Genomic DNA, 25,032 nt, shown 5'->3' with positions numbered 1-25,032 from the left:
CTTTAGTTTCAGAAACAAAACTAAACCTAGCTTACAACATACGCTAACTAAGCCATTCTTTTTTTCCAGATATTTAAAAGTTAAGAGTATTCACCAGAAGCATACTGGCAGCATTTCAAACGTGCAGAATCGAACAAATTGTCATGTGACGAATGATCGAATGATCGAATGAAAATTTAAAAAAAAAAGGCGAAAGCCCGGACGGAACGAAAGATTTCAAAGAACCCCATCCTTCCAGTTGCTGCAATTAAAATCCGAAAACTTTATCCAGATCGACCCAGGATCGTGGATGGATGGCTGAAAATAGGAAGACCCGTAACATCATCCAGCAGTTGTGATTCTAGATTTACTACAGATGGGGGCGAATCCAAAATGGGGCCTTTATTGTTGTGTATAGAGTTCTTTTAGATTAAGTCGACCCCCCCCCCAGTTGCTAAGTAGTGTTGCAAATATTAGTAAGTTAGTAGGATTACTAGTGAGTGCCTTCGATTAACGAATGTGCGTTCGACGACGAGGGGTCCCCCATTAAGATACATATTTAAGTGTGTAACGTTAACTTGTGTTTACCTTTTCCGGATAAAGAAAAAAGAAATCTGTGTTTTGTTATCACTAGTTCATCCACCGCAAGCGGTATAGTCAGCAGGACCCACAACACATCGAAAAGAAATTATTCATTCGTTTTTTTTTCTAGCCATAGAATGGCGATTCACTTGTACAGAAAGTTCTAAAGTAGGTTATGCTAGGCGCACACGACGATCCCACCCGAGGAGGTCGTGATCGATAAAAGACATTTATTAACCATTCGCGGATATCGGATATCTGAACTTCCGGGAGGAATAAAATAGAGAATCGCAGCCGACCAACACAGGACGGTCCTCTCACAGACTTGTTTATTTTTTCTAAATCTAACTAGAACAATGCTTGTTATTTTTAGCGAAAACCGAAACAGCAAAGAGCGATATTTAAACATAAATCCTGTTTCAAAAAGTTACATTCGTGTTTTCACTTGAATACAGAAAGAAATTATCCTTTTGGTTATGTTCCATTTCCATTGAGACGTTAAGGTCGTTCCATTTGGCAGTTGTAGGCCCTGGCGTACGTTTCGGTGTAGGTCAGCTCGCAGGTCGCCGCGTTGTTGTCGAAGCTCATCTCCGGCACCTTGAACTCCGGATTGATAGCCACCTTCAGCGTGTACTGGCCGAACTCCAGCTCGCTGATGTCGACCCACTGGCAGTCGATGTTGTATCGGTAGATGTCCGCACAGTTGACGGAAATTCCTGAAAAATTTATTCGATTAATCTCAAACATCAATCACCAAACATTGCCTAAATTAAGGCGTTTAATGTTCTCTAGGAATTTGTACCATCTACATCAATAAAGTAAATATAAGTTATTGTAAAATCAAAGACGGCATTGGAAAAGAGAGAGGAGTGATCTGACAGTTTGAGAGTAAAATTTATACTTGTATAGAAGCTGAGTAATTTGTTACCGATACCGATCCAACAGTGGAAAACGAGTTTTCCACAAGTAGACGAAGAAGAAGAAGAAGAGTAATTTGTTAAAATAATCATCTTTTCCGAATCGGGAAACGCTTTAACGGGACTCTACACATAGTTTAAACTAAGGCGTACCTTGATCTCCGTAGTTGGCGCAGGCGTACTTCGGTTCCGTTCCGGGAAGACACTGATTATCCTCCAGGCAGAAGGATGCTTTGTGACCTTCGGCCACTTTCCTGCCAGCCGCATTGTAGATGTCGAAGGTCGCAAACACCTCCATACTGTGGTAGTGCCTAATGGAGCAGAAAAGTAAGTAAAATACAATTCAAGTAACGATTTCATGTTGAGATGACTTACATATGGCACAAATGCCACTCCCAAAGGTGTTTGGGAATATGGGGCCGGAAGTCGGCTGTGCCGGTGTTAAGAACACGTGCCGTAAATTTGAGCAAACGACGCGTTTCCAGGTGCCAGTTTGGATTATCCCGTTGGATGTCGTATGCCTGTTTGGGATAACCGAAAAGATGTTACTCAGTTCAACTTCATCTGATTTGTGACAATTTTCCTAACCTGTGATGCGACACAATTTTCCTCCATCGCGCACTGCAGCAGATACATCAGCCGGTCCTCGAGATGCATCGATTGCTCCATCTCCACGTGGTCGAACGCCAAATCGGCCATTTTCTCGACACAAGTCACCGCAGCCACGTGGTTCCCCCGTTCACTGCAGCCACTTTTCCACCCAATCTCGTGGTGAAAGCATTCATCCAAGCTGGACTCATTTCCGTAACATTCTGTGCCACTTAGAAGAACCTCGCTAACATTGGCTCCTCCGAAAAAATCCGTCTGAACGGCGTCATTCGCAAAGCCCAGCTCCAACTGTCTACAGACGACATTTCCCTGCAACAGTGACCACCCATCTCCACAAATTGTACCCCAGAGACCATCCTGCCCCAGGCGTACTTCAACCCGGCCCTCACTAGGAACACGTCCCCCAACCAATCGGACATCCAACTCCTGGTGCAGTCGAACCTTCTTCGGTTTAAAGACTTCCGGAACCGGTTTGGCCGTGCTAGTCGGTTCCACTTCCTGCTTGCAGATCACACCGGCCGCCTCGCTCGGTTCACAGTCGTTGTGACCCCAACCGTCGAAATGGCACTGCGATATTTCCTTCTCTTTCCCCCCACAAAACAGATTGTCCATCCAAAATTTTCCTGAAACCGTTAGAAGAATTTTCCATATTACATCTCAGAGTCAATTATGGTTACCAACTTACGTTTCGCCATGCCGAAGTGGCCACTGTGCGTTGCCTTGACGAAACCGGGGAATCCAAGCTGCCGGCAGATCACTTTCGCCTCACTCGAGTCCCACTCGTCGTCGCAAATGCCGCCCCACCTGCCGCTGTGGAAGATTTCCACATTTCCTGCAAAATTAGATTTGGAAGAAAAATGTAAGAATAAGTAGAGAAAGTTGAGACACGGACATATGTAGATTAAAATATACGTAACACGGTTTTTAATCTTTTCTGATACGTTTCTTTAAAGATCAGGTTAACCTGGAGGGCCTCCGACGATCATCCGTCTTGTGTAATGAAGACCACCAGTTTTGCCCGAGATTTGGTATAAGTTTAAATAAAGTGATTCACTCGGAAAAAAGAGGAGTTCAAGTAGGCTTTGCTTCGTAAGGACGTCAATATTTTGATTCCATTCAAAAAGCTTTTCCTGACGTAAGAAAATAGTACAAAAAATTAAAAGAACATTGAAGTCAGCTGCTTATAACTACGAAGATAAACATTATTGTGAAGTGCGCTGTACCTAGCTTCAGAAGTTCCGGTGCCAAAGTTCCCAGTACCAAAAATGAATCAGCCCTAGCCCAGCAAACTAAAACGCACCGATCTAAATCAGCGAAAATTGTATCCTGTATCCTATTTGGTAAGATCCAACCTTTTTACAGATTTATATGTCTATATAGCATTTTTTTTGTTAAACTAAAGGACAAAAATGACAATTTTGACAACTTTAACAATTTTGACAATTTTGACAATTTTGACAATTTTGATAATTTTGACAATTTTAACAATTTTGACAATTTTGACACCAAAATGACAAAAATGACCAAAATGACAAAAATGACAAAACAACAAAATGAAAAAAATGACAAAACTGACAAAAATGACAAAAATTACAAAAATGACAAGAAAGACAAAAATGTCAAAAAAGACAAAAATGTTTGTTTGTTTTATTTATTTTTAGAGAGACTTTAAATTAATAATTTATTCGCCTCTTTTAGATAAAAGGAGAAAAGAATATGAAATAACTATCAATAAAATCGTAAATCATTTGCAACACGTTGATGCTTGTAGATAGGACAAAGTCGGCCACGTACGTTAGGTGTCTCGGCGACCTCTGGCAAGATTACTGCAAATTGTTTTGTAAGTATCTTCTCCGCTTGTTTTCTCTAGAAACCCAACCGTTCAGTTCGTTAAGGTTTGGGTTGCTTTCAGGATAAATGGTACCTATGCATCCAGATTCGATCATACAAGAGTGGGTAGGAGAGCTTGGCATACGCCCTGACGCTTTTCTTATGATCATATTGTAGATGGGAGCTAGTGTAGAGACTAGCTGATCGAAACCACGACAGGTCATTTCGATACCGTAAATTAATTTGGAGGTCAGTATGCTATTTCCAATACGAATTATTGTGTGTCGGTTATTATTTGGATGTCGGTTGCTTATTACCGATAACAATCTCAGTCGGATTTGGCACTCGTTCTTTACTGTTCCGAAATGTCGATTGAAATTCAAAGATCTGTCGAAAGTAACACCTAATATTTTAACGGCTTTTCTAAAACGTATTACATTTTGTTTAATCTTTACTACCCGGTCGTGTGCTCTGTGATTTGAGTAACAACAGTTCAAGATGCAACCTTTTTCGGCTGATATCACGAAACCGGTTTCGTCTGCCCACTTAGATACGGAGCGAATTGCGTTCTGTAGTTTTCTACGAGTTTTAATATAAGACTTCCCAATTATAATAAGTAATATGTCGTCGGCATAAGAAAATGCATTCATGTCCTTGGGTTGATTTACAAAAATGTTGTTCAAAGTGATGAGAAAAATAGTAATCGAGAGAACTGACCCTTGTGGGACTCCAGTTTCTTCGCAAAAAGATTGCGAGAGTGAGTCGCCGATTGCAACTTGAAATGAACGATTAGATAAAAAATTTTCTATAAACACACATAATCGCCCGTTGAGTCCCCATTTTATCAGTTGTTTCCGGATGGCATCCCTTCAAACGCGGTTATATGCTTTGGATAAATCCAGAATTCCCATATCGACATGGTGGCCTGATTCTCGTGTGTCATCTAGGACTTCCCCTAGACAAGCGAGGTCTAGGGGACCGTTCAAAAAAGCGAATTGACGATTATCGAATAAATCATTTTCTTTTTAAATAGTAGTCAATCTCCTATTCACCATGCGTTCTGCTATTTTACAACTAGTGAGGCTTATGGGTCGATATCCCTCTACTTTACCATGATCTTGTCCATTTTTTTGGTATAGGTATAACGATGCTCTTATGCCAATCGTCAGGGAAAATTCCAGCTGTCCAGATTTCGTTGATGCAGTTCAGAAGAACCTTTTTTCCGGTGAAAGGTAACCTTTTGAGCATCGTGTATCCTATTATGTCGGAACCTGTCGAGTAACCTTTCACGTGTTCTAAGGCATAATAAAGCTCTTGGTAAACGGTTGATTGAAATCTTTAGTATCGCTGTTGTCGATATGAAAAGGGCTGATTTGAAACTCGGCTCAAGCAATTAACTATTCGTCACAATTCTGAGATAGAACTGTCTGGGCTGATGCCATCTAAAAACTCCTCACACGATTTTTGCTTGGACTCTTGCACAGATTTACGAGCAGCGTTTCTTGCCTTTTTGAAGTGTTCGAGAAATTCTACACGTCTGGGGTCATCTTTGGGTGTTTTTTGAAGTTTTCGTAGAGCCTTCCGTCGATTTTTTTATTGCCTGCTCTACTTCCTTGTTCCACCCGTGAACAGTTTTTACTCCGGGTTTACTACTGGTGCGGGGAATATTTGCAGTTGCCGCTTGCTGGATCCGTTCGGTGATATCTGCTATTGAGTAATTGCGGGCAGGATCAAGTGAATCCATAATGGCATACTCAAAGTTTTCCCAGTCCGCTTCTCCATACATCCATCTTTGACATCGAGTGGTTGTTGGAACAGTTTCATTGGTTTTGATTTCGATCGGATGGTGATCGCTGCCAAGGGACTCCTAACTGATCTCCCATCGAATGGTGTTCAGCAGTCGAAAGAAGCAATGGAGAGGTCAATATGACTAGATTGATTACCCCGATGAAAAGTCGTTGTTCCATCGTTGAGCACGACTGCGTTTTCTTCCTCGATTGTTCGTACTAATGAATTACCTCTGTTGTCGTTTTTAGGAGAGCACCATTCCGAATGGTGATCATTAAAGTCTCCTAGTATGAGGTATGGTCTTGAGATTTGTAATATCAAACCACGGAAGGTTTGATGGTTTGAAGTGGGAACGTATACTGAGACGATTTTAATGTTGTTGACGGTCAATTTGACTGCTGTTGCTAGTAAAGGTGTATCTAATCTCAGCACTGAATGAGGGATTGTTTTAAGAACGGCGATACTGACATTCCGCCAGCTATTTCTCCCATGTTTGGTGTACCAGCAGTAAGGTCCTCCTAACCAAGAGTTTAGATTTTCGGTAGGGGTTGGTATGAGTTTCCTGGAGTGCAAGGACCATTGGGGAATTTGAGCAGTGAGAAGTACAAGGTCATTTAGGTTGTAGACACAGTCGACGTTTGACATTGTGTTGGTTGGATTTGTTTTGTAGTAAGACTCCGTCGGAAAGTTCGCTGTGGGGCCATAGCTGACTTCCGGATGGAGTGCACTGGTATTTTGTTCTGTTGAAAAATGTAATACGGTACTTGCCTGTGTATTGGCAGGTTGCCCTAAACGGATGACCGCCAGAGGATCTTCAGGTGTTTCTGGTACTTCTCTGGTCGGGGTCAGAATTGGGCTACGCTTTGGTGATTCAGGTGGTTGGTTTCGGTTGGCCTTTTTGGAAGATTCACCATCTAGGGGTTGGATGGATTTTCTTTCCAAAAACACTTCCGTACGTAGTTGTTGAGCATTTATAAGCATGTAGGTGTGTGAATTGCTGGATGTAAGAGTAATATTCATGATGGTTTGACGGAGTTTATTTTTATGTGGATCGTTATTCGGAGGAGTTAGTTCAGGAGTTCCGTGTCAGATGTGTGCAACATATCCGTTTGCCGAGCAACCGTATCCGTGTTTTCTTGATCTTGGTTAACCATGTGGGAAGTCTTCTTCGTTGGAGGGCTGATAGAGGTAGCTACTTTGTGAAATTCCTCTGTTCCGTTTAATTTCGTTTCCTTGCTCAAATTTATCGCGGTTATTAGTTCATGATCGGCTTCTAGTTTGTTCAATTGTCTTTTGTGGTTTCTGTATTGTTGTTACCGTATCGAACATTCAAGTCTTCTCTTAGATTTTTGATCTCATTAAGAAGCCTTTCGAATTGCATTGACTGTTGTTTGTTGTTGTTTGTTAAGTTTGAAATCAGCTCATCTTTTCGTCTGTTTTCCTTGATAAGTTCGTCAAGTTTAATTGATTCGATTCGACTTTGAGCTATAGCTTGAGCGTAACTGTTTTCCCGCTTTCGATTCGTTTTCGAGCTTCTGCGTAGGTTGTAACGTTTTATGTTGCAAAAAGCATGTCTCAAACTTATGGACCGAAAGGTCCGAAAAAAATGCAGGCTTAAGCGGCAAATTTCCCGAGAAATTTGCCAACATTTCCGTTTGTTTACCCGGCGGATAGCGGGAAGTCGTGGTCCGTAGCTAGTTATGAGGACACCATTTCAATCCAAAGTTCAACAACTTTCAGTAACACAATATATTCACAATTTTACAATTAAACTTTGGCCAAATATAAAAAAAACACTACTTCGTGAGCGCTCATGGTTCCAACTTCAGGACCGGCAGGAACGGCTTCCGTTGGTTGAACCGGATCGATGAGAAGTACTTCCAAAAGCATTCCAATAAAAAAAAAAGGCCGCTGGAATTCTGTTGAATACCACGCCTTAGTGAGAAGCGCACCAAACAGCATAATTAACATCAACTTACGCGGCCTTTTCCGTCTCGATACTCGGCTGGCAAGAGCGATCGAATTTGATTTTCAAAACTCTTTCGATTAGTTGTATTATGGCAATGAAAACTTGCCTTGCGTAAAGTGGTCAAAACATTTACGGGTGGAACGGCCTCGACACCCCGATCGCTCCCGCACTCTTCGTCCCGTGACTCGTGCAGCTCCCATAGCCTTCCGTGGCTGATCGGCACCCAACATCCGCAACAACGAATCACCAAGCCAGGAACGCACGCCAAACAAAACATCACCAACAAAACTCACTTGGTCGCTCTGTCGACCGCACGGGAGAAGGCCCAGAGACTGAATGATCCTCGCGCGCATTGGCTGCTGCCCTTTTATCATTTCTTTACTTGGGCAGTTTTTGGCAGACGCTCGATCACTTCAACGGTCGACGATCGGGTTTCTTCACGTTCCTCGGGTTTCTCCACTCGTTCGTTAGAGTTTTGGCAAGTGTTTTTTCTTGGACTATAGATCAGTGGTGCCCAAATCAAAATGCTACAAAGTGATATTGGAGTCGATTCTAACTTTTACTATTTTGGCTTCTTTTTGATAAACTTCACATTTTTGTTACCTGGTCTATGTTCTCCTTTACAATTGCGACAAAATTGAGGGTTATTGCGTTCGGACTGTTCGGTAGGGCTATCAGTTTCATCAGGCTTTGTAATCGGATGTTCTGTAGAGCAGTTGTAACAACGTTTCGGTTTAAAGTTGGGTGATAGTCAACTGTTATTTCAGTGCCATCGAGTAGAGATTATAGAGTCAGCAATTTGTCAACCTGTTCCTATTTTCTCGTCTTTATGGTGTATTTCGTACCCTGGGCCTCGCTATAGGCGGATTCGACACTACCTACTGCCTTTTCGACCGATTCGCCTATAACAAACGAGTTTTAAGGTTAAGTATACCCGTCGATTCTAGTCATTTGAAGGATGATAATTCGACCGAATTCCTTGTTCTGGTCCATAAACGATGGAAACCTGCTTCCAAGTTTCTGTGGCGCCAGCAAGACAATTTGGCGTACTCTGAATGCGAGATATATATTTCCTATTCGGAACAAGTTTCAGAGATATTTCACTTTGTAGTGCACTTTCTGTAAAACCCCGATAAAATTTACGTTCTCGACATTTTCCGAAATTGAAAAAGACTGGATTCAGTATTAAACTAAATCAAGATCAACGCTAACATTCGATATAAATTAAGAAGCCTTATCTGTACCACAATAGACAATCCAATTGCACAGTGAGACTGAAAAATGACAAAAGTGAAAAAAATGACAAAAATGACAAAAACGACAAAAATGACAAAAATGACAAAAATGACAAAAATGATAAAAGTGACAAAAATGAAAAAATTTTAAAAGAAATGATCAAAAGTGACAAAAATGAAAAAAATTATCAAAATACAAAAATGACAAAAATGGCAAAATGGAAAAAAATGACACAAAATCAATCGTTTTTGGATCAGGAACTTTGTATTTGAGAGACAGGCATTTCATTTAGTTTTCCAAAACTTTGTCTTTTATCCCATTCTTTAAAAAAAAGTATAACTCACTTGAAGATTAAGGGATTTCGATCATTAAGCACCTAATTAAAACTTCCTTTCTGCTTTCAGATTTCAATTTGACTAGAGTTTTTAGAAAGTGAACCCTTTTCAATGAAATCATCTTGGAAGAGATTATGTTCTCGAGTCTACGTCCATACCTCTATGGTTGCTTCAAGCGTTTGTTTATTGAAGACGAAGATTTGCTCCTTATTTTTTACTATCAAAAAGGATTTTTTTCATACGAGGCCTGCAATTCACCTGCACCTACCTTCAAAATCTCCCCGACCTCCAACCAGCTTGATGGCACCTTCCTCTTTCTTCAGTTTCTTGAGGTATTTTCTGACCATCTGTTCCCGCTGCAGGAGTGACTTTTCCAGGGTCGATTCTTGCAGCGGTTGTACTGAAGGCAACCAAAGGGCGGCTACCGTAAAAATTAACCATCTCCACTGCATTTTTCGTTTAGATTTCTTCGAGTATTGTGAACTACTTAGCTAACACAGACTTTTGATTTTCAGTTTTCAACAAATTCAACCTAACGCGCGAACATTTTAATTCCAAGCTTATGAGTATGAATTGAATCACACCGCAATCGCACGTAACGGGCTATTTTTACAATCCGTGCATCTTTTCACGCGCGCGATATCAACGATTCTAGAAGACACTTTCTTTCTGATAGATTCTAACTAAGAGATCAAACCACAACCAGCGACTGTTGCCGAGTAACTGATGCTTTCATTCATTCCTTCAGCTATTCATTCATTTTCAGACATCACCCCTGTCCCTGTTTTGATCAGCTGATTGAGAAATCAAACTTAAACAAAAAAAAAATCTTAGTGAATTCTCCCGCGCCAAAATAAAAAAAAACGATCGGCCACTACCTTCTAAATTGGTTTGTTTACCACAAATCGAGCATTAGAATATGGTGCTGGTGATTTGATTGATCGATTGATTGATGGGCATCGTCTCGACGATCGCGAGACGATTTAGGCGTTCGGCGGCAAAATTTATTCAAACGCGAGATCCATTCTAATCAATCATCTGCATTGAAAGAATACACCCCTTATTTGAGTCAAATAAATCTTCCAACTGATCTTGGAAATGGTTTTCGAATTCAATTATTCGTTATTAATACTGTGTGAGTTTAAAAGTTTTTGGGGTGTCTCCCTCCATGGGAAGATCTTGGGTCAAATAAGGAAGGTCAACTAGAAAACCATGTCAAGCTAACCAATTCACCTGATTCCAAAACATAGTTGCGAAATGGGACCCCAACAGATAAAAACAAAACTAAATCTGGTGGAATTATTTAGCATGCAAAAACAAAACAGTTTATGAAAAAGAAAAGAAAACGCATTTTAAAGTTGTGATCCTAAATTAAGCTCAGAATGGCCGAAAAACATTTCTAAAGGCCAGGAAACGCATTTTAAAGTTGTGATCCCAAATTAAGCTCAGAATGCCCGAAAAACGCTTCTAGAGGCCAGAAAACGCATTTTAAAGTTGTGATCCCAAATTAAGCTCAGAATGCCCGAAAAACGCTTCTAGAGGCCAGAAAACGCATTTTAAAGTTGTGATCCCAAATTAAGCTCAGAATGCCCGAAAAACGCTTCTAAAGGCCAGAAATCGCATTTTAAAGTTGTGATCCCAAATGAAGCTCAGAATGCCCGAAAAACGCTTCTAGAGGCCAGAAAACGCATTTTAAAGTTGTGATCCCAAATTAAGCTCAAATTGCCCGAAAAACGCTTCTAAAGGCCTGAAAACGCATTTTAAAGTTGTGATCCCAAATTAAGCTCAGAATGCCCGAAAAACGCTTCTAAAGGCCAGAAAACGCATTTTAAAGTTGTGATCCCAAATTAAGCTCAGAATGCCCGAAAAACGCTTCTAAAGGCCAGAAAACGCATTTTAAAGTTGTGATCCCAAATTAAGCTCAGAATGCCCGAAAAACGCTTCTAAAGGCCAGAAAACGCATTTTAAAGTTGTGATCCCAAATGAAGCTCAGAATGCCCGAAAAACGCTTCTAGAGGCCAGAAAACGCATTTTAAAGTTGTGATCCCAAATTAAGCTCAGAATGCCCGAAAAACGCTTCTAGAGGCCAGAAAACGCATTTTAAAGTTGTGATCCCAAATTAAGCTCAGAATGCCCGAAAAACGCTTCTAAAGGCCAGAAAACGCATTTTAAAGTTGTGATCCCAAATTAAGCTCAGAATGCCCGAAAAACGCTTCTAAAGGCCAGAAAACGCATTTTAAAGTTGTGTTCCCAAATTAAGCTCAGAATGCCCGAAAAACGCTTCTAAAGGCCAGAAAACGCATTTTAAAGTTGTGATCCCAAATGAAGCTCAGAATGCCCGAAAAACGCTTCTAGAGGCCAGAAAACGCATTTTAAAGTTGTGATCCCAAATTAAGCTCAGAATGCCCGAAAAACGCTTCTAGAGGCCAGAAAACGCATTTTAAAGTTGTGATCCCAAATTAAGCTCAGAATGCCCGAAAAACGCTTCTAAAGGCCAGAAAACGCATTTTAAAGTTGTGATCCCAAATTAAGCTCAGAATCTCGAAAAAACGCTTCTAAAGGCCAGAAAACGCATTTTAAAGTTGTGATCCCAAATGAAGCTCAGAATGCCCGAAAAACGCTTCTAAAGGCCAGAAAACGCATTTTAAAGTTGTGATCCCAAATTAAGCTCAGAATCTCGAAAAAACGCTTCTAAAGGCCAGAAAACGCATTTTAAAGTTGTGATCCCAAATTAAGCTCAGAATGCCCGAAAAACGCTTCTAAAGGCCAGAAAACGCATTTTAAAGTTGTGATCCCAAATTAAGCTCAGAATGCCCGAAAAACGCTTCTAAAGGCCAGAAAACGCATTTTAAAGTTGTGATCCCAAATTAAGCTCAGAATGTCCGAAAAACGCTTCTAAAGGCCAGAAAACGCATTTTAAAGTTGTGATCCCAAATTAAGCTCAGAATGCCCGAAAAACGCTTCTAAAGGCCAGAAAACGCATTTTAAAGTTGTGATCCCAAATTAAGCTCAGAATGCCCGAAAAACGCTTCTAAAGGCCAGAAAACGCATTTTAAAGTTGTGATCCCAAATTAAGCTCAGAATGCCCGAAAAACGCTTCTTAAGGCCAGAAAACGCATTTTGAAGTTGTGATCCCAAATTAAGCTCAGAATGCCCGAAAAACGCTTCTAAAGGCCAGAAAACGCATTTTAAAGTTGTGATCCCAAATTAAGCTCAGAATGCCCGAAAAACGCTTCTTAAGGCCAAAAAACGCATTTTAAAGTTGTGATCCCAAATTAAGCTCAGAATCTCGAAAAAACGCTTCTAAAGGCCAGAAAACGCATTTTAAAGTTGTGATCCCAAATTAAGCTCAGAATGCCCGAAAAACGCTTCTAAAGGCCAGAAAACGCATTTTAAAGTTGTGATCCCAAATTAAGCTCAGAATGCCCGAAAAACGCTTCTAAAGGCCAGATAACGCATTTTAAAGTTGTGATCCCAAATTAAGCTCAGAATGCCCGAAAAACGCTTCTAAAGGCCAGAAAACGCATTTTAAAGTTGTGATCCCAAATTAAGCTCAGAATGGCCGAAAAACGCTTCTAAAGGCCAGAAAACGCATTTTAAAGTTGTGATCCCAAATTAAGCTCAGAATGCCCGAAAAACACTTCTTAAGGCCAGAAAACGCATTTTAAAGTTGTGATCCCAAATTAAGCTCAGAATGGCCGAAAAACGCTTCTAAAGGCCAGAAAACGCATTTTAAAGTTGTGATCCCAAATTAAGCTCAGAATGCCCGAAAAACGCTTCTAAAGGCCAGAAAACGCATTTTAAAGTTGTGATCCCAAATTAAGCTCAGAATGCCCGAAAAACGCTTCTTAAGGCCAGAAAACGCATTTTAAAGTTGTGATCCCAAATTAAGCTCAGAATGGCCGAAAAACGCTTCTAAAGGCCAGAAAACGCATTTTAAAGTTGTGATCCCAAATTAAGCTCAGAATGCCCGAAAAACGCTTCTTAAGGCCAAAAAACGCATTTTAAAGTTGTGATCCCAAATTAAGCTCAGAATCTCGAAAAAACGCTTCTAAAGGCCAGAAAACGCATTTTAAAGTTGTGATCCCAAATTAAGCTCAGAATGGCCGAAAAACGCTTCTAAAGGCCAGAAAACGCATTTTAAAGTTGTGATCCCAAATTAAGCTCAGAATGCCCGAAAAACGCTTCTTAAGGCCAGAAAACGCATTTTAAAGTTGTGATCCCAAATTAAGCTCAGAATGCCCGAAAAACGCTTCTAAAGGCCAGAAAACGCATTTTAAAGTTGTGATCCCAAATTAAGCTCAGAATCTCGAAAAAACGCTTCTAAAGGCCAGAAAACGCATTTTAAAGTTGTGATCCCAAATTAAGCTCAGAATCTCGCAAAACGCTTCTAAAGGCCAGAAAACGCATTTTAAAGTTGTGATCCCAAATTAAGCTCAGAATCTCGAAAAAACGCTTCTAAAGGCCAGAAAACGCATTTTAAAGTTGTGATCCCAAATTAAGCTCAGAATCTCGAAAAACGCTTCTAAAGGCCAGAAAACGCATTTTAAAGTTGTGATCCCAAATTAAGCTCAGAATGCCCGAAAAACGCTTCTTAAGGCCAGAAAACGCATTTTAAAGTTGTGATCCCAAATTAAGCTCAGAATGGCCGAAAAACGCTTCTAAAGGCCAGAAAACGCATTTTAAAGTTGTGATCCCAAATTAAGCTCAGAATGCCCGAAAAACGCTTCTAAAGGCCAGAAAACGCATTTTAAAGTTGTGATCCCAAATTAAGCTCAGAATGGCCGAAAAACGCTTCTAAAGGCCAGAAAACGCATTTTAAAGTTGTGATCCCAAATTAAGCTCAGAATGCCCGAAAAACGCTTCTAAAGGCCAGAAAACGCATTTTAAAGTTGTGATCCCAAATTAAACTCAGAATGCCCGAAAAACGCTTCTAAAGGCCAGAAAACGCATTTTAAAGTTGTGATCCCAAATTAAGCTCAGAATGCCCGAAAAACGCTTCTAAAGGCCAGAAAACGCATTTTAAAGTTGTGATCCCAAATTAAGCTCAGAATCTCGAAAAAACGCTTCTAAAGGCCAGAAAACGCATTTTAAAGTTGTGATCCCAAATTAAGCTCAGAATGCCCGAAAAACGCTTCTAAAGGCCAGAAAACGCATTTTAAAGTTGTGATCCCAAATTAAGCTCAGAATCTCGAAAAAACGCTTCTAAAGGCCAGAAAACGCATTTTAAAGTTGTGATCCCAAATGAAGCTCAGAATGCCCGAAAAACGCTTCTAAAGGCCAGAAAACGCATTTTAAAGTTGTGATCCCAAATTAAGCTCAGAATGGCCGAAAAACGCTTCTAAAGGCCAGAAAACGCATTTTAAAGTTGTGATCCCAAATTAAGCTTAGAATGCCCGAAAAACGCTTCTTAAGGCCAGAAAACGCATTTTAAAGTTGTGATCCCAAATTAAGCTCAGAATGCCCGAAAAACGCTTCTAAAGGCCAGAAAACGCATTTTAAAGTTGTGATCCCAAATTAAGCTCAGAATCTCGAAAAAACGCTTCTAAAGGCCAGAAAACGCATTTTAAAGTTGTGATCCCAAATTAAGCTCAGAATCTCGAAAAAACGCTTCTAAAGGCCAGAAAACGCATTTTAAAGTTGTGATCCCAAATTAAGCTCAGAATCTCGAAAAAACGCTTCTAAAGGCCAGAAAACGCATTTTAAAGTTGTGATCCCAAATTAAGCTCAGAATGCCCGAAAAACGCTTCTAAAGGCCAGAAAACGCATTTTAAAGTTGTGATCCCAAATTAAGCTCAGAATCTCGAAAAAACGCTTCTAAAGGCCAGAAAACGCATTTTAAAGTTGTGATCCCAAATTAAGCTCAGAATGCCCGAAAAACGCTTCTAAAGGCCAGAAAACGCATTTTAAAGTTGTGATCCCAAATTAAGCTCAGAATGCCCGAAAAACGCTTCTAAAGGCCAGAAAACGCATTTTAAAGTTGTGATCCCAAATTAAGCTCAGAATGTCCGAAAAACGCTTCTAAAGGCCAGAAAACGCATTTTAAAGTTGTGATCCCAAATTAAGCTCAGAATGCCCGAAAAACGCTTCTAAAGGCCAGAAAACGCATTTTAAAGTTGTGATCCCAAATTAAGCTCAGAATGCCCGAAAAACGCTTCTAAAGGCCAGATAACGCATTTTAAAGTTGTGATCCCAAATTAAGCTCAGAATGCCCGAAAAACGCTTCTAAAGGCCAGAAAACGCATTTTAAAGTTGTGATCCCAAATTAAGCTCAGAATGGCCGAAAAACGCTTCTAAAGGCCAGAAAACGCATTTTAAAGTTGTGATCCCAAATTAAGCTCAGAATGCCCGAAAAACACTTCTTAAGGCCAGAAAACGCATTTTAAAGTTGTGATCCCAAATTAAGCTCAGAATGGCCGAAAAACGCTTCTAAAGGCCAGAAAACGCATTTTAAAGTTGTGATCCCAAATTAAGCTCAGAATGCCCGAAAAACGCTTCTTAAGGCCAGAAAACGCATTTTAAAGTTGTGATCCCAAATTAAGCTCAGAATGCCCGAAAAACGCTTCTAAAGGCCAGAAAACGCATTTTAAAGTTGTGATCCCAAATTAAGCTCAGAATGCCCGAAAAACACTTCTTAAGGCCAGAAAACGCATTTTAAAGTTGTGATCCCAAATTAAGCTCAGAATGCCCGAAAAACGCTTCTAAAGGCCAGAAAACGCATTTTAAAGTTGTGATCCCAAATTAAGCTCAGAATGCCCGAAAAACACTTCTTAAGGCCAGAAAACGCATTTTAAAGTTGTGATCCCAAATTAAGCTCAGAATGGCCGAAAAACGCTTCTAAAGGCCAGAAAACGCATTTTAAAGTTGTGATCCCAAATTAAGCTCAGAATGGCCGAAAAACGCTTCTTAAGGCCAGAAAACGCATTTTAAAGTTGTGATCCCAAATTAAGCTCAGAATGCCCGAAAAACGCTTCTAAAGGCCAGAAAACGCATTTTAAAGTTGTGATCCCAAATTAAGCTCAGAATCTCGAAAAAACGCTTCTAAAGGCCAGAAAACGCATTTTAAAGTTGTGATCCCAAATTAAGCTCAGAATCTCGCAAAACGCTTCTAAAGGCCAGAAAACGCATTTTAAAGTTGTGATCCCAAATTAAGCTCAGAATCTCGAAAAAACGCTTCTAAAGGCCAGAAAACGCATTTTAAAGTTGTGATCCCAAATTAAGCTCAGAATCTCGAAAAACGCTTCTAAAGGCCAGAAAACGCATTTTAAAGTTGTGATCCCAAATTAAGCTCAGAATGCCCGAAAAACGCTTCTTAAGGCCAGAAAACGCATTTTAAAGTTGTGATCACAAATTAAGCTCAGAATGGCCGAAAAACGCTTCTAAAGGCCAGAAAACGCATTTTAAAGTTGTGATCCCAAATTAAGCTCAGAATGCCCGAAAAACGCTTCTAAAGGCCAGAAAACGCATTTTAAAGTTGTGATCCCAAATTAAGCTCAGAATGGCCGAAAAACGCTTCTAAAGGCCAGAAAACGCATTTTAAAGTTGTGATCCCAAATTAAGCTCAGAATGCCCGAAAAACGCTTCTAAAGGCCAGAAAACGCATTTTAAAGTTGTGATCCCAAATTAAGCTCAGAATGCCCGAAAAACGCTTCTAAAGGCCAGAAAACGCATTTTAAAGTTGTGATCCCAAATTAAGCTCAGAATGCCCGAAAAACGCTTCTAAAGGCCAGAAAACGCATTTTAAAGTTGTGATCCCAAATTAAGCTCAGAATCTCGAAAAAACGCTTCTAAAGGCCAGAAAACGCATTTTAAAGTTGTGATCCCAAATTAAGCTCAGAATGCCCGAAAAACGCTTCTAAAGGCCAGAAAACGCATTTTAAAGTTGTGATCCCAAATTAAGCTCAGAATCTCGAAAAAACGCTTCTAAAGGCCAGAAAACGCATTTTAAAGTTGTGATCCCAAATGAAGCTCAGAATGCCCGAAAAACGCTTCTAAAGGCCAGAAAACGCATTTTAAAGTTGTGATCCCAAATTAAGCTCAGAATGGCCGAAAAACGCTTCTAAAGGCCAGAAAACGCATTTTAAAGTTGTGATCCCAAATTAAGCTTAGAATGCCCGAAAAACACTTCTTAAGGCCAGAAAACGCATTTTAAAGTTGTGATCCCAAATTAAGCTCAGAATGCCCGAAAAACGCTTCTAAAGGCCAGAAAACGCATTTTAAAGTTGTGATCCCAAATTAAGCTCAGAATCTCGAAAAAACGCTTCTAAAGGCCAGAAAACGCATTTTAAAGTTGTGATCCCAAATTAAGCTCAGAATCTCGAAAAAACGCTTCTAAAGGCCAGAAAACGCATTTTAAAGTTGTGATCCCAAATTAAGCTCAGAATCTCGAAAAAACGCTTCTAAAGGCCAGAAAACGCATTTTAAAGTTGTGATCCCAAATTAAGCTCAGAATGCCCGAAAAACGCTTCTAAAGGCCAGAAAACGCATTTTAAAGTTGTGATCCCAAATTAAGCTCAGAATGCCCGAAAAACACTTCTTAAGGCCAGAAAACGCATTTTAAAGTTGTGATCCCAAATTAAGCTCAGAATGGCCGAAAAACGCTTCTAAAGGCCAGAAAACGCATTTTAAAGTTGTGATCCCAAATTAAGCTCAGAATGCCCGAAAAACGCTTCTTAAGGCCAGAAAACGCATTTTAAAGTTGTGATCCCAAATTAAGCTCAGAATGCCCGAAAAACGCTTCTAAAGGCCAGAAAACGCATTTTAAAGTTGTGATCCCAAATTAAGCTCAGAATCTCGAAAAAACGCTTCTAAAGGCCAGAAAACGCATTTTAAAGTTGTGATCCCAAATTAAGCTCAGAATCTCGCAAAACGCTTCTAAAGGCCAGAAAACGCATTTTAAAGTTGTGATCCCAAATTAAGCTCAGAATCTCGAAAAACGCTTCTAAAGGCCAGAAAACGCATTTTAAAGTTGTGATCCCAAATTAAGCTCAGAATCTCGAAAAACGCTTCTAAAGGCCAGAAAACGCATTTTAAAGTTGTGATCCCAAATTAAGCTCAGAATGCCCGAAAAACGCTTCTTAAGGCCAGAAAACGCATTTTAAAGTTGTGATCCCAAATTAAGCTCAGAATGGCCGAAAAACGCTTCTAAAGGCCAGAAAACGCATTTTAAAGTTGTGATCCCAAATTAAGCTCAGAATGCCCGAAAAACGCTTCTAAAGGCCAGAAAACGCATTTTAAAGTTGTGATCCCAAATTAAGCTCAGAATGGCCGAAAAACGCTTCTAAAGGCCAGAAAACGCATTTTAAAGTTGTGATCCCAAATTAAGCTCAGAATGCCCGAAAAACGCTTCTAAAGGCCAGAAAACGCATTTTAAAGTTGTGATCCCAAATTAAGCTCAGAATCTCGCAAAACGCTTCTAAAGGCCAGAAAACGCATTTTAAAGTTGTGATCCCAAATTAAGCTCAGAATCTCGAAAAAACGCTTCTAAAGGCCAGAAAACGCATTTTAAAGTTGTGATCCCAAATTAAGCTCAGAATGCCCGAAAAACGCTTCTAAAGGCCAGAAAACGCATTTTAAAGTTGTGATCCCAAATTAAGCTCAGAATGCCCGAAAAACACTTCTTAAGGCCAGAAAACGCATTTTAAAGTTGTGATCCCAAATTAAGCTCAGAATGGCCGAAAAAACGCTTCTAAAGGCCAGAAAACGCATTTTAAAGTTGTGATCCCAAATTAAGCTCAGAATGCCCGAAAAACGCTTCTTAAGGCCAGAAAACGCATTTTAAAGTTGTGATCCCAAATTAAGCTCAGAATGCCCGAAAAACGCTTCTAAAGGCCAGAAAACGCATTTTAAAGTTGTGATCCCAAATTAAGCTCAGAATCTCGAAAAAACGCTTCTAAAGGCCAGAAAACGCATTTTAAAGTTGTGATCCCAAATTAAGCTCAGAATCTCGCAAAACGCTTCTAAAGGCCAGAAAACGCATTTTAAAGTTGTGATCCCAAATTAAGCTCAGAATCTCGAAAAAACGCTTCTAAAGGCCAGAAAACGCATTTTAAAGTTGTGATCCCAAATTAAGCTCAGAATCTCGAAAAACGCTTCTAAAGGCCAGAAAACGCATTTTAAAGTTGTGATCCCAAATTAAGCTCAGAATGCCCGAAAAACGCTTCTTAAGGCCAGAAAACGCATTTTAAAGTTGTGATCCCAAATTAAGCTCAGAATGGCCGAAAAACGCTTCTAAAGGCCAGAAAACGCATTTTAAAGTTGTGATCCCAAATTAAGCTCAGAATGCCCGAAAAACGCTTCTAAAGGCCAGAAAACGCATTTTAAAGTTGTGATCCCAAATTAAGCTCAGAATGGCCGAAAAACGCTTCTAAAGGCCAGAAAACGCATTTTAAAGTTGTGATCCCAAATTAAGCTCAGAATGCCCGAAAAACGCTTCTAAAGGCCAGAAAACGCATTTTAAAGTTGTGATCCCAAATTAAGCTCAGAATGCCCGAAAAACGCTTCTAAAGGCCAGAAAACGCATTTTAAAGTTGTGATCCCAAATTAAGCTCAGAATGCCCGAAAAACGCTTCTAAAGGCCAGAAAACGCATTTTAAAGTTGTGATCCCAAATTAAGCTCAGAATCTCGAAAAAACGCTTCTAAAGGCCAGAAAACGCATTTTAAAGTTGTGATCCCAAATTAAGCTCAGAATGCCCGAAAAACGCTTCTAAAGGCCAGAAAACGCATTTTAAAGTTGTGATCCCAAATTAAGCTCAGAATCTCGAAAAACGCTTCTAAAGGCCAGAAAACGCATTTTAAAGTTGTGATCCCAAATTAAGCTCAGAATGCCCGAAAAACGCTTCTAAAGGCCAGAAAACGCATTTTAAAGTTGTGATCCCAAATTAAGCTCAGAATGGCCGAAAAACGCTTCTAAAGGCCAGAAAACGCATTTTAAAGTTGTGATCCCAAATTAAGCTTAGAATGCCCGAAAAACGCTTCTTAAGGCCAGAAAACGCATTTTAAAGTTGTGATCCCAAATTAAGCTCAGAATGCCCGAAAAAACGCTTCTAAAGGCCAGAAAACGCATTTTAAAGTTGTGATCCCAAATTAAGCTCAGAATCTCGAAAAAACGCTTCTAAAGGCCAGAAAACGCATTTTAAAGTTGTGATCCCAAATTAAGCTCAGAATGCCCGAAAAACGCTTCTAAAGGCCAGAAAACGCATTTTAAAGTTGTGATCCCAAATAAGCTCAGAATCTCGAAAAAACGCTTCTAAAGGCCAGAAAACGCATTTTAAAGTTGTGATCCCAAATTAAGCTCAGAATGCCCGAAAAACGCTTCTAAAGGCCAGAAAACGCATTTTAAGTTGTGATCCCAAATTAAGCTCAGAATGCCGAAAAAACGCTTCTAAAGGCCAGAAAACGCATTTTAAAGTTGTGATCCCAAATTAAGCTCAGAATGTCCGAAAACGCTTCTAAGGCCAGAAAACGCATTTTAAAGTTGTGATCCCAAATTAAGCTCAGAATGCCGAAAAAACGCTTCTAAAGGCCAGAAAACGCATTTTAAAGTTGTGATCCAAATTAAGCTCAGAATGCCCGAAAAACGCTTCTAAAGGCCAGAAAACGCATTTAAAGTTGTGATCCCAAATTAAGCTCAGAATGCCCGAAAAAACGCTTCTTAAGGCCAGAAAACGCATTTTAAGTTGTGATCCCAAATTAAGCTCAGAATGCCCGAAAAACGCTTCTAAAGGCCAGAAAACGCATTTTAAAGTTGTGATCCCAAATTAAGCTCAGAATGCCGAAAAACGCTTCTAAAGGCCAGAAAACGCATTTTAAAAGTTGTGATCCCAATTAAGCTCAGAATGCCCGAAAAACGCTTCTAAAGGCCAGAAAACGCATTTTAAAGTTGTGATCCCAAATTAAGCTCAGAATGCCGAAAAAACGCTTCTAAAGGCCAGAAAACGCATTTTAAAGTTGTGATCCCAAATTAAGCTCAGAATGCCCGAAAAAACGCTTCTAAAGGCCAGAAAACGCATTTTAAAGTTGTGATCCAAATTAAGCTCAGAATGCCCGAAAAAACGCTTCTAAAGGCCAGAAAACGCATTTTAAAGTTGTGATCCCAAATTAAGCTCAGAATGGCCGAAAAACGCTTCTAAAGGCCAGAAAACGCATTTTAAAGTTGTGATCCCAAATTAAGCTCAGAATGCCCGAAAAACACTTCTTAAGGCCAGAAAACGCATTTTAAAGTTGTGATCCCAAATTAAGCTCAGAATGCCGAAAAAACGCTTCTAAAGGCCAGAAAACGCATTTTAAAGTTGTGATCCCAAATTAAGCTCAGAATGCCCGAAAAAACGCTTCTAAAGGCCAGAAAACGCATTTTAAAGTTGTGATCCAAATTAAGCTCAGAATGCCCGAAAAACGCTTCTTAAGGCCAGAAAACGCATTTTAAAGTTGTGATCCCAAATTAAGCTCAGAATGCCGAAAAAACGCTTCTAAAGGCCAGAAAACGCATTTTAAAGTTGTGATCCCAAATTAAGCTCAGAATGCCCGAAAAAACGCTTCTTAAGGCCAAAAAACGCATTTTAAAGTTGTGATCCCAAATTAAGCTCAGAATCTCGAAAAAACGCTTCTAAAGGCCAGAAAACGCATTTTAAAGTTGTGATCCCAAATTAAGCTCAGAATGCCGAAAAACGCTTCTAAAGGCCAGAAAACGCATTTTAAAGTTGTGATCCCAAATTAAGCTCAGAATGCCCGAAAAACGCTTCTTAAGGCCAGAAAACGCATTTTAAAGTTGTGATCCCAAATTAAGCTCAGAATGCCCGAAAAACGCTTCTAAGGCCAGAAAAACGCATTTTAAAGTTGTGATCCCAAATTAAGCTCAGAATCTCGAAAAAACGCTTCTAAAGGCCAGAAAACGCATTTTAAAGTTGTGATCCCAAATTAAGCTCAGAATCTCGAAAAACGCTTCTAAAGGCCAGAAACGCATTTTAAAGTTGTGATCCCAAATTAAGCTCAGAATCTCGAAAAAACGCTTCTAAAGGCCAGAAAACGCATTTTAAAGTTGTGATCCCAAATTAAGCTCAGAATCGCGAAAAACGCTTCTAAAGGCCAGAAAACGCATTTTAAAGTTGTGATCCCAAATTAAGCTCAGAATGCCCGGAAAAAACGCTTCTTAAGGCCAGAAAACGCATTTTAAAGTTGTGATCCCAAATTAAGCTCAGAATGGCCGAAAAACGCTTCTAAAGGCCAGAAAACGCATTTTAAAGTTGTGATCCCAAATTAAGCTCAGAATGCCCGAAAAACGCTTCTAAAGGCCAGAAAACGCATTTTAAAGTTGTGATCCCAAATTAAGCTCAGAATGGCCGAAAAACGCTTCTAAAGGCCAGAAAACGCATTTTAAAGTTGTGATCCCAAATTAAGCTCAGAATGCCCGAAAAACGCTTCTAAAGGCCAGAAAACGCATTTTAAAGTTGTGATCCCAAATTAAGCTCAGAATGCCCGAAAAACGCTTCTAAAGGCCAGAAAACGCATTTTAAAGTTGTGATCCCAAATTAAGCTCAGAATGCCCGAAAAAACGCTTCTAAAGGCCAGAAAACGCATTTTAAAGTTGTGATCCCAAATTAAGCTCAGAATGCTCGAAAAAACGCTTCTAAAGGCCAGAAAACGCATTTTAAAGTTGTGATCCCAAATTAAGCTCAGAATGCCCGAAAAACGCTTCTAAAGGCCAGAAAACGCATTTTAAAGTTGTGATCCCAAATTAAGCTCAGAATGGCCGAAAAACGCTTCTAAAGGCCAGAAAACGCATTTTAAAGTTGTGATCCCAAATTAAGCTCAGAATGCCCGAAAAACGCTTCTAAAGGCCAGAAAACGCATTTTAAAGTTGTGATCCCAAATTAAGCTCAGAATGCCCGAAAAACGCTTCTAAAGGCCAGAAAACGCATTTTAAAGTTGTGATCCCAATGAAGCTCAGAATGCCCGAAAAACGCTTCTAGAGGCCAGAAAACGCATTTTAAAGTTGTGATCCCAAATTAAGCTCAGAATGCCCGAAAAACGCTTCTAGAGGCCAGAAAACGCATTTTAAAGTTGTGATCCCAAATTAAGCTCAGAATCTCGAAAAAACGCTTCTAAAGGCAGAAACGCATTTTAAAGTTGTGATCCCAATGAAGCTCAGAATGCCCGAAAAACGCTTCTAAAGGCCAGAAAACGCATTTTAAAGTTGTGATCCCAAATTAAGCTCAGAATCTCGAAAAACGCTTCTAAAGGCCAGAAAACGCATTTTAAAGTTGTGATCCCAAATTAAGCTCAGAATGCCGAAAAACGCTTCTAAAGGCCAGAAAACGCATTTTAAAGTTGTGATCCCAAATTAAGCTCAGAATGCCGAAAAACGCTTCTAAAGGCCAGAAAAACGCATTTTAAAGTTGTGATCCAAATTAAGCTCAGAATCTCGAAAAAACGCTTCTAAAGGCCAGAAAACGCATTTTAAAGTTGTGATCCCAAATTAAGCTCAGAATGCCCGAAAAACGCTTCTAAGGCCAGAAAACGCATTTTAAAGTTGTGATCCCAAATTAAGCTCAGAATGGCCCGAAAAACGCTTCTAAGGCCAGAAAACGCATTTTAAAAGTTGTGATCCCAAATTAAGCTCAGAATGCCCGAAAACGCTTCTAAAGGCCAGAAAACGCATTTTAAAGTTGTGATCCCAAATTAAGCTCAGAATGCCCGAAAAACGCTTCTAAAGGCCAGAAAACGCATTTTAAAGTTGTGATCCAAATTAAGCTCAGAATGCCTCGAAAAACGCTTCTAAAGGCCAGAAAACGCATTTAAAGTTGTGATCCCAAATTAAGCTCAGAATGCCCGAAAAACGCTTCTAAGGCCAGAAAACGCATTTTAAAGTTGTGATCCCAAATTAAGCTCAGAATGCCCGAAAAACGCTTCTAAAGGCCAGAAAACGCATTTTTAAAGTTGTGATCCCAAATTAAGCTCAGAATGCCGAAAAAACGCTTCTAAAGGCCAGAAAAACGCATTTTAAAGTTGTGATCCCAAATTAAGCTCAGAATGCCTCGCAAAACGCTTCTAAAGGCCAGAAAACGCATTTTAAAGTTGTGATCCCAAATTAAGCTCAGAATCTCGAAAAACGCTTCTAAAGGCCAGAAAACGCATTTTAAAGTTGTGATCCCAAATTAAGCTCAGAATGCCCGAAAAACGCTTCTAAAGGCCAGAAAACGCATTTTAAAGTTGTGATCCCAAATTAAGCTCAGAATGCCCGAAAAACGCTTCTAAAGGCCAGAAAACGCATTTTAAAGTTGTGATCCAAATTAAGCTCAGAATGCCCGAAAAACGCTTCTAAAGGCCAGAAAACGCATTTTAAAGTTGTGATCCCAAATTAAGCTCAGAATGGCCCGAAAAACGCTTCTAAAGGCCAGAAAACGCATTTTAAAGTTGTGATCCCAAATTAAGCTCAGAATGCCGAAAAACGCTTCTAAAGGCCAGAAAAACGCATTTTAAAGTTGTGATCCCAAATTAAGCTCAGAATGCCCGAAAAAACGCTTCTAAAGGCCAGAAAACGCATTTTAAAGTTGTGATCCCAAATTAAGCTCAGAATCTCGAAAAAACGCTTCTAAAGGCCAGAAAAACGCATTTTAAAGTTGTGATCCCAAATTAAAGCTCAGAATGCCGAAAAACGCTTCTAAAGGCCAGAAAACGCATTTTAAAGTTGTGATCCCAAATTAAGAACTCTGAATAGCGCGTAAAAACGCTTCGAATAAAAAAGGGCCAAGAAAAACGCAATTTAAAGTTGTGATACCTTAAAGTGAG

At 39.8% G+C, this 25,032-nt stretch overlaps 3 protein-coding genes across 28 annotated transcripts in view; 1 reads left to right on the top strand and 2 right to left on the bottom strand.

Moving 5' to 3' along the window:
- LOC129744429 (chloride channel protein 2-like) overlaps nucleotides 1-991 on the top strand; it is a 230,955-nt gene extending 229,964 nt beyond the window's left edge. For all 17 annotated transcript variants that reach the window (XM_055737010.1, XM_055737027.1, XM_055737017.1 and 14 more), the window contains one exon: nucleotides 70-991. Coding sequence is in view for 1 of the 17 variants with exons in the window: in XM_055737002.1 (XP_055592977.1) it covers nucleotides 70-84 (15 nt within the window). In the remaining 16 variants the exon portion in view is untranslated. The remainder of the gene's footprint in view (nucleotides 1-69) is intronic.
- The window catches only part of LOC129744513 (alpha-1,6-mannosyl-glycoprotein 2-beta-N-acetylglucosaminyltransferase), a 519,113-nt gene that overhangs the window by 482,586 nt on the left and 11,495 nt on the right, over nucleotides 1-25,032 (bottom strand). The gene's annotated exons all lie outside the window — the stretch shown is intronic.
- LOC129744607 (lysyl oxidase homolog 2B-like) lies at nucleotides 859-9,951 on the bottom strand. Its single transcript, XM_055737230.1, has 6 exons — nucleotides 9,514-9,951; nucleotides 2,773-2,919; nucleotides 2,067-2,710; nucleotides 1,854-1,999; nucleotides 1,632-1,789; nucleotides 859-1,277 (listed from the first exon to the last, which is right to left on the bottom strand). Exons 1-6 carry the CDS (start codon nucleotides 9,695-9,697, stop codon nucleotides 1,060-1,062), a joined length of 1,497 nt encoding a protein of 498 aa, XP_055593205.1. The 5' UTR covers nucleotides 9,698-9,951; the 3' UTR covers nucleotides 859-1,059.

This window comes from Uranotaenia lowii, chromosome 1 (genome assembly GCF_029784155.1).
Source record: "Uranotaenia lowii strain MFRU-FL chromosome 1, ASM2978415v1, whole genome shotgun sequence".
In the NCBI taxonomy this organism is placed as follows: domain Eukaryota; kingdom Metazoa; phylum Arthropoda; class Insecta; order Diptera; family Culicidae; genus Uranotaenia; species Uranotaenia lowii.
Note: the sequence above shows the minus strand (reverse complement) of the source record. Positions and strands in the feature narration are given on the sequence as shown.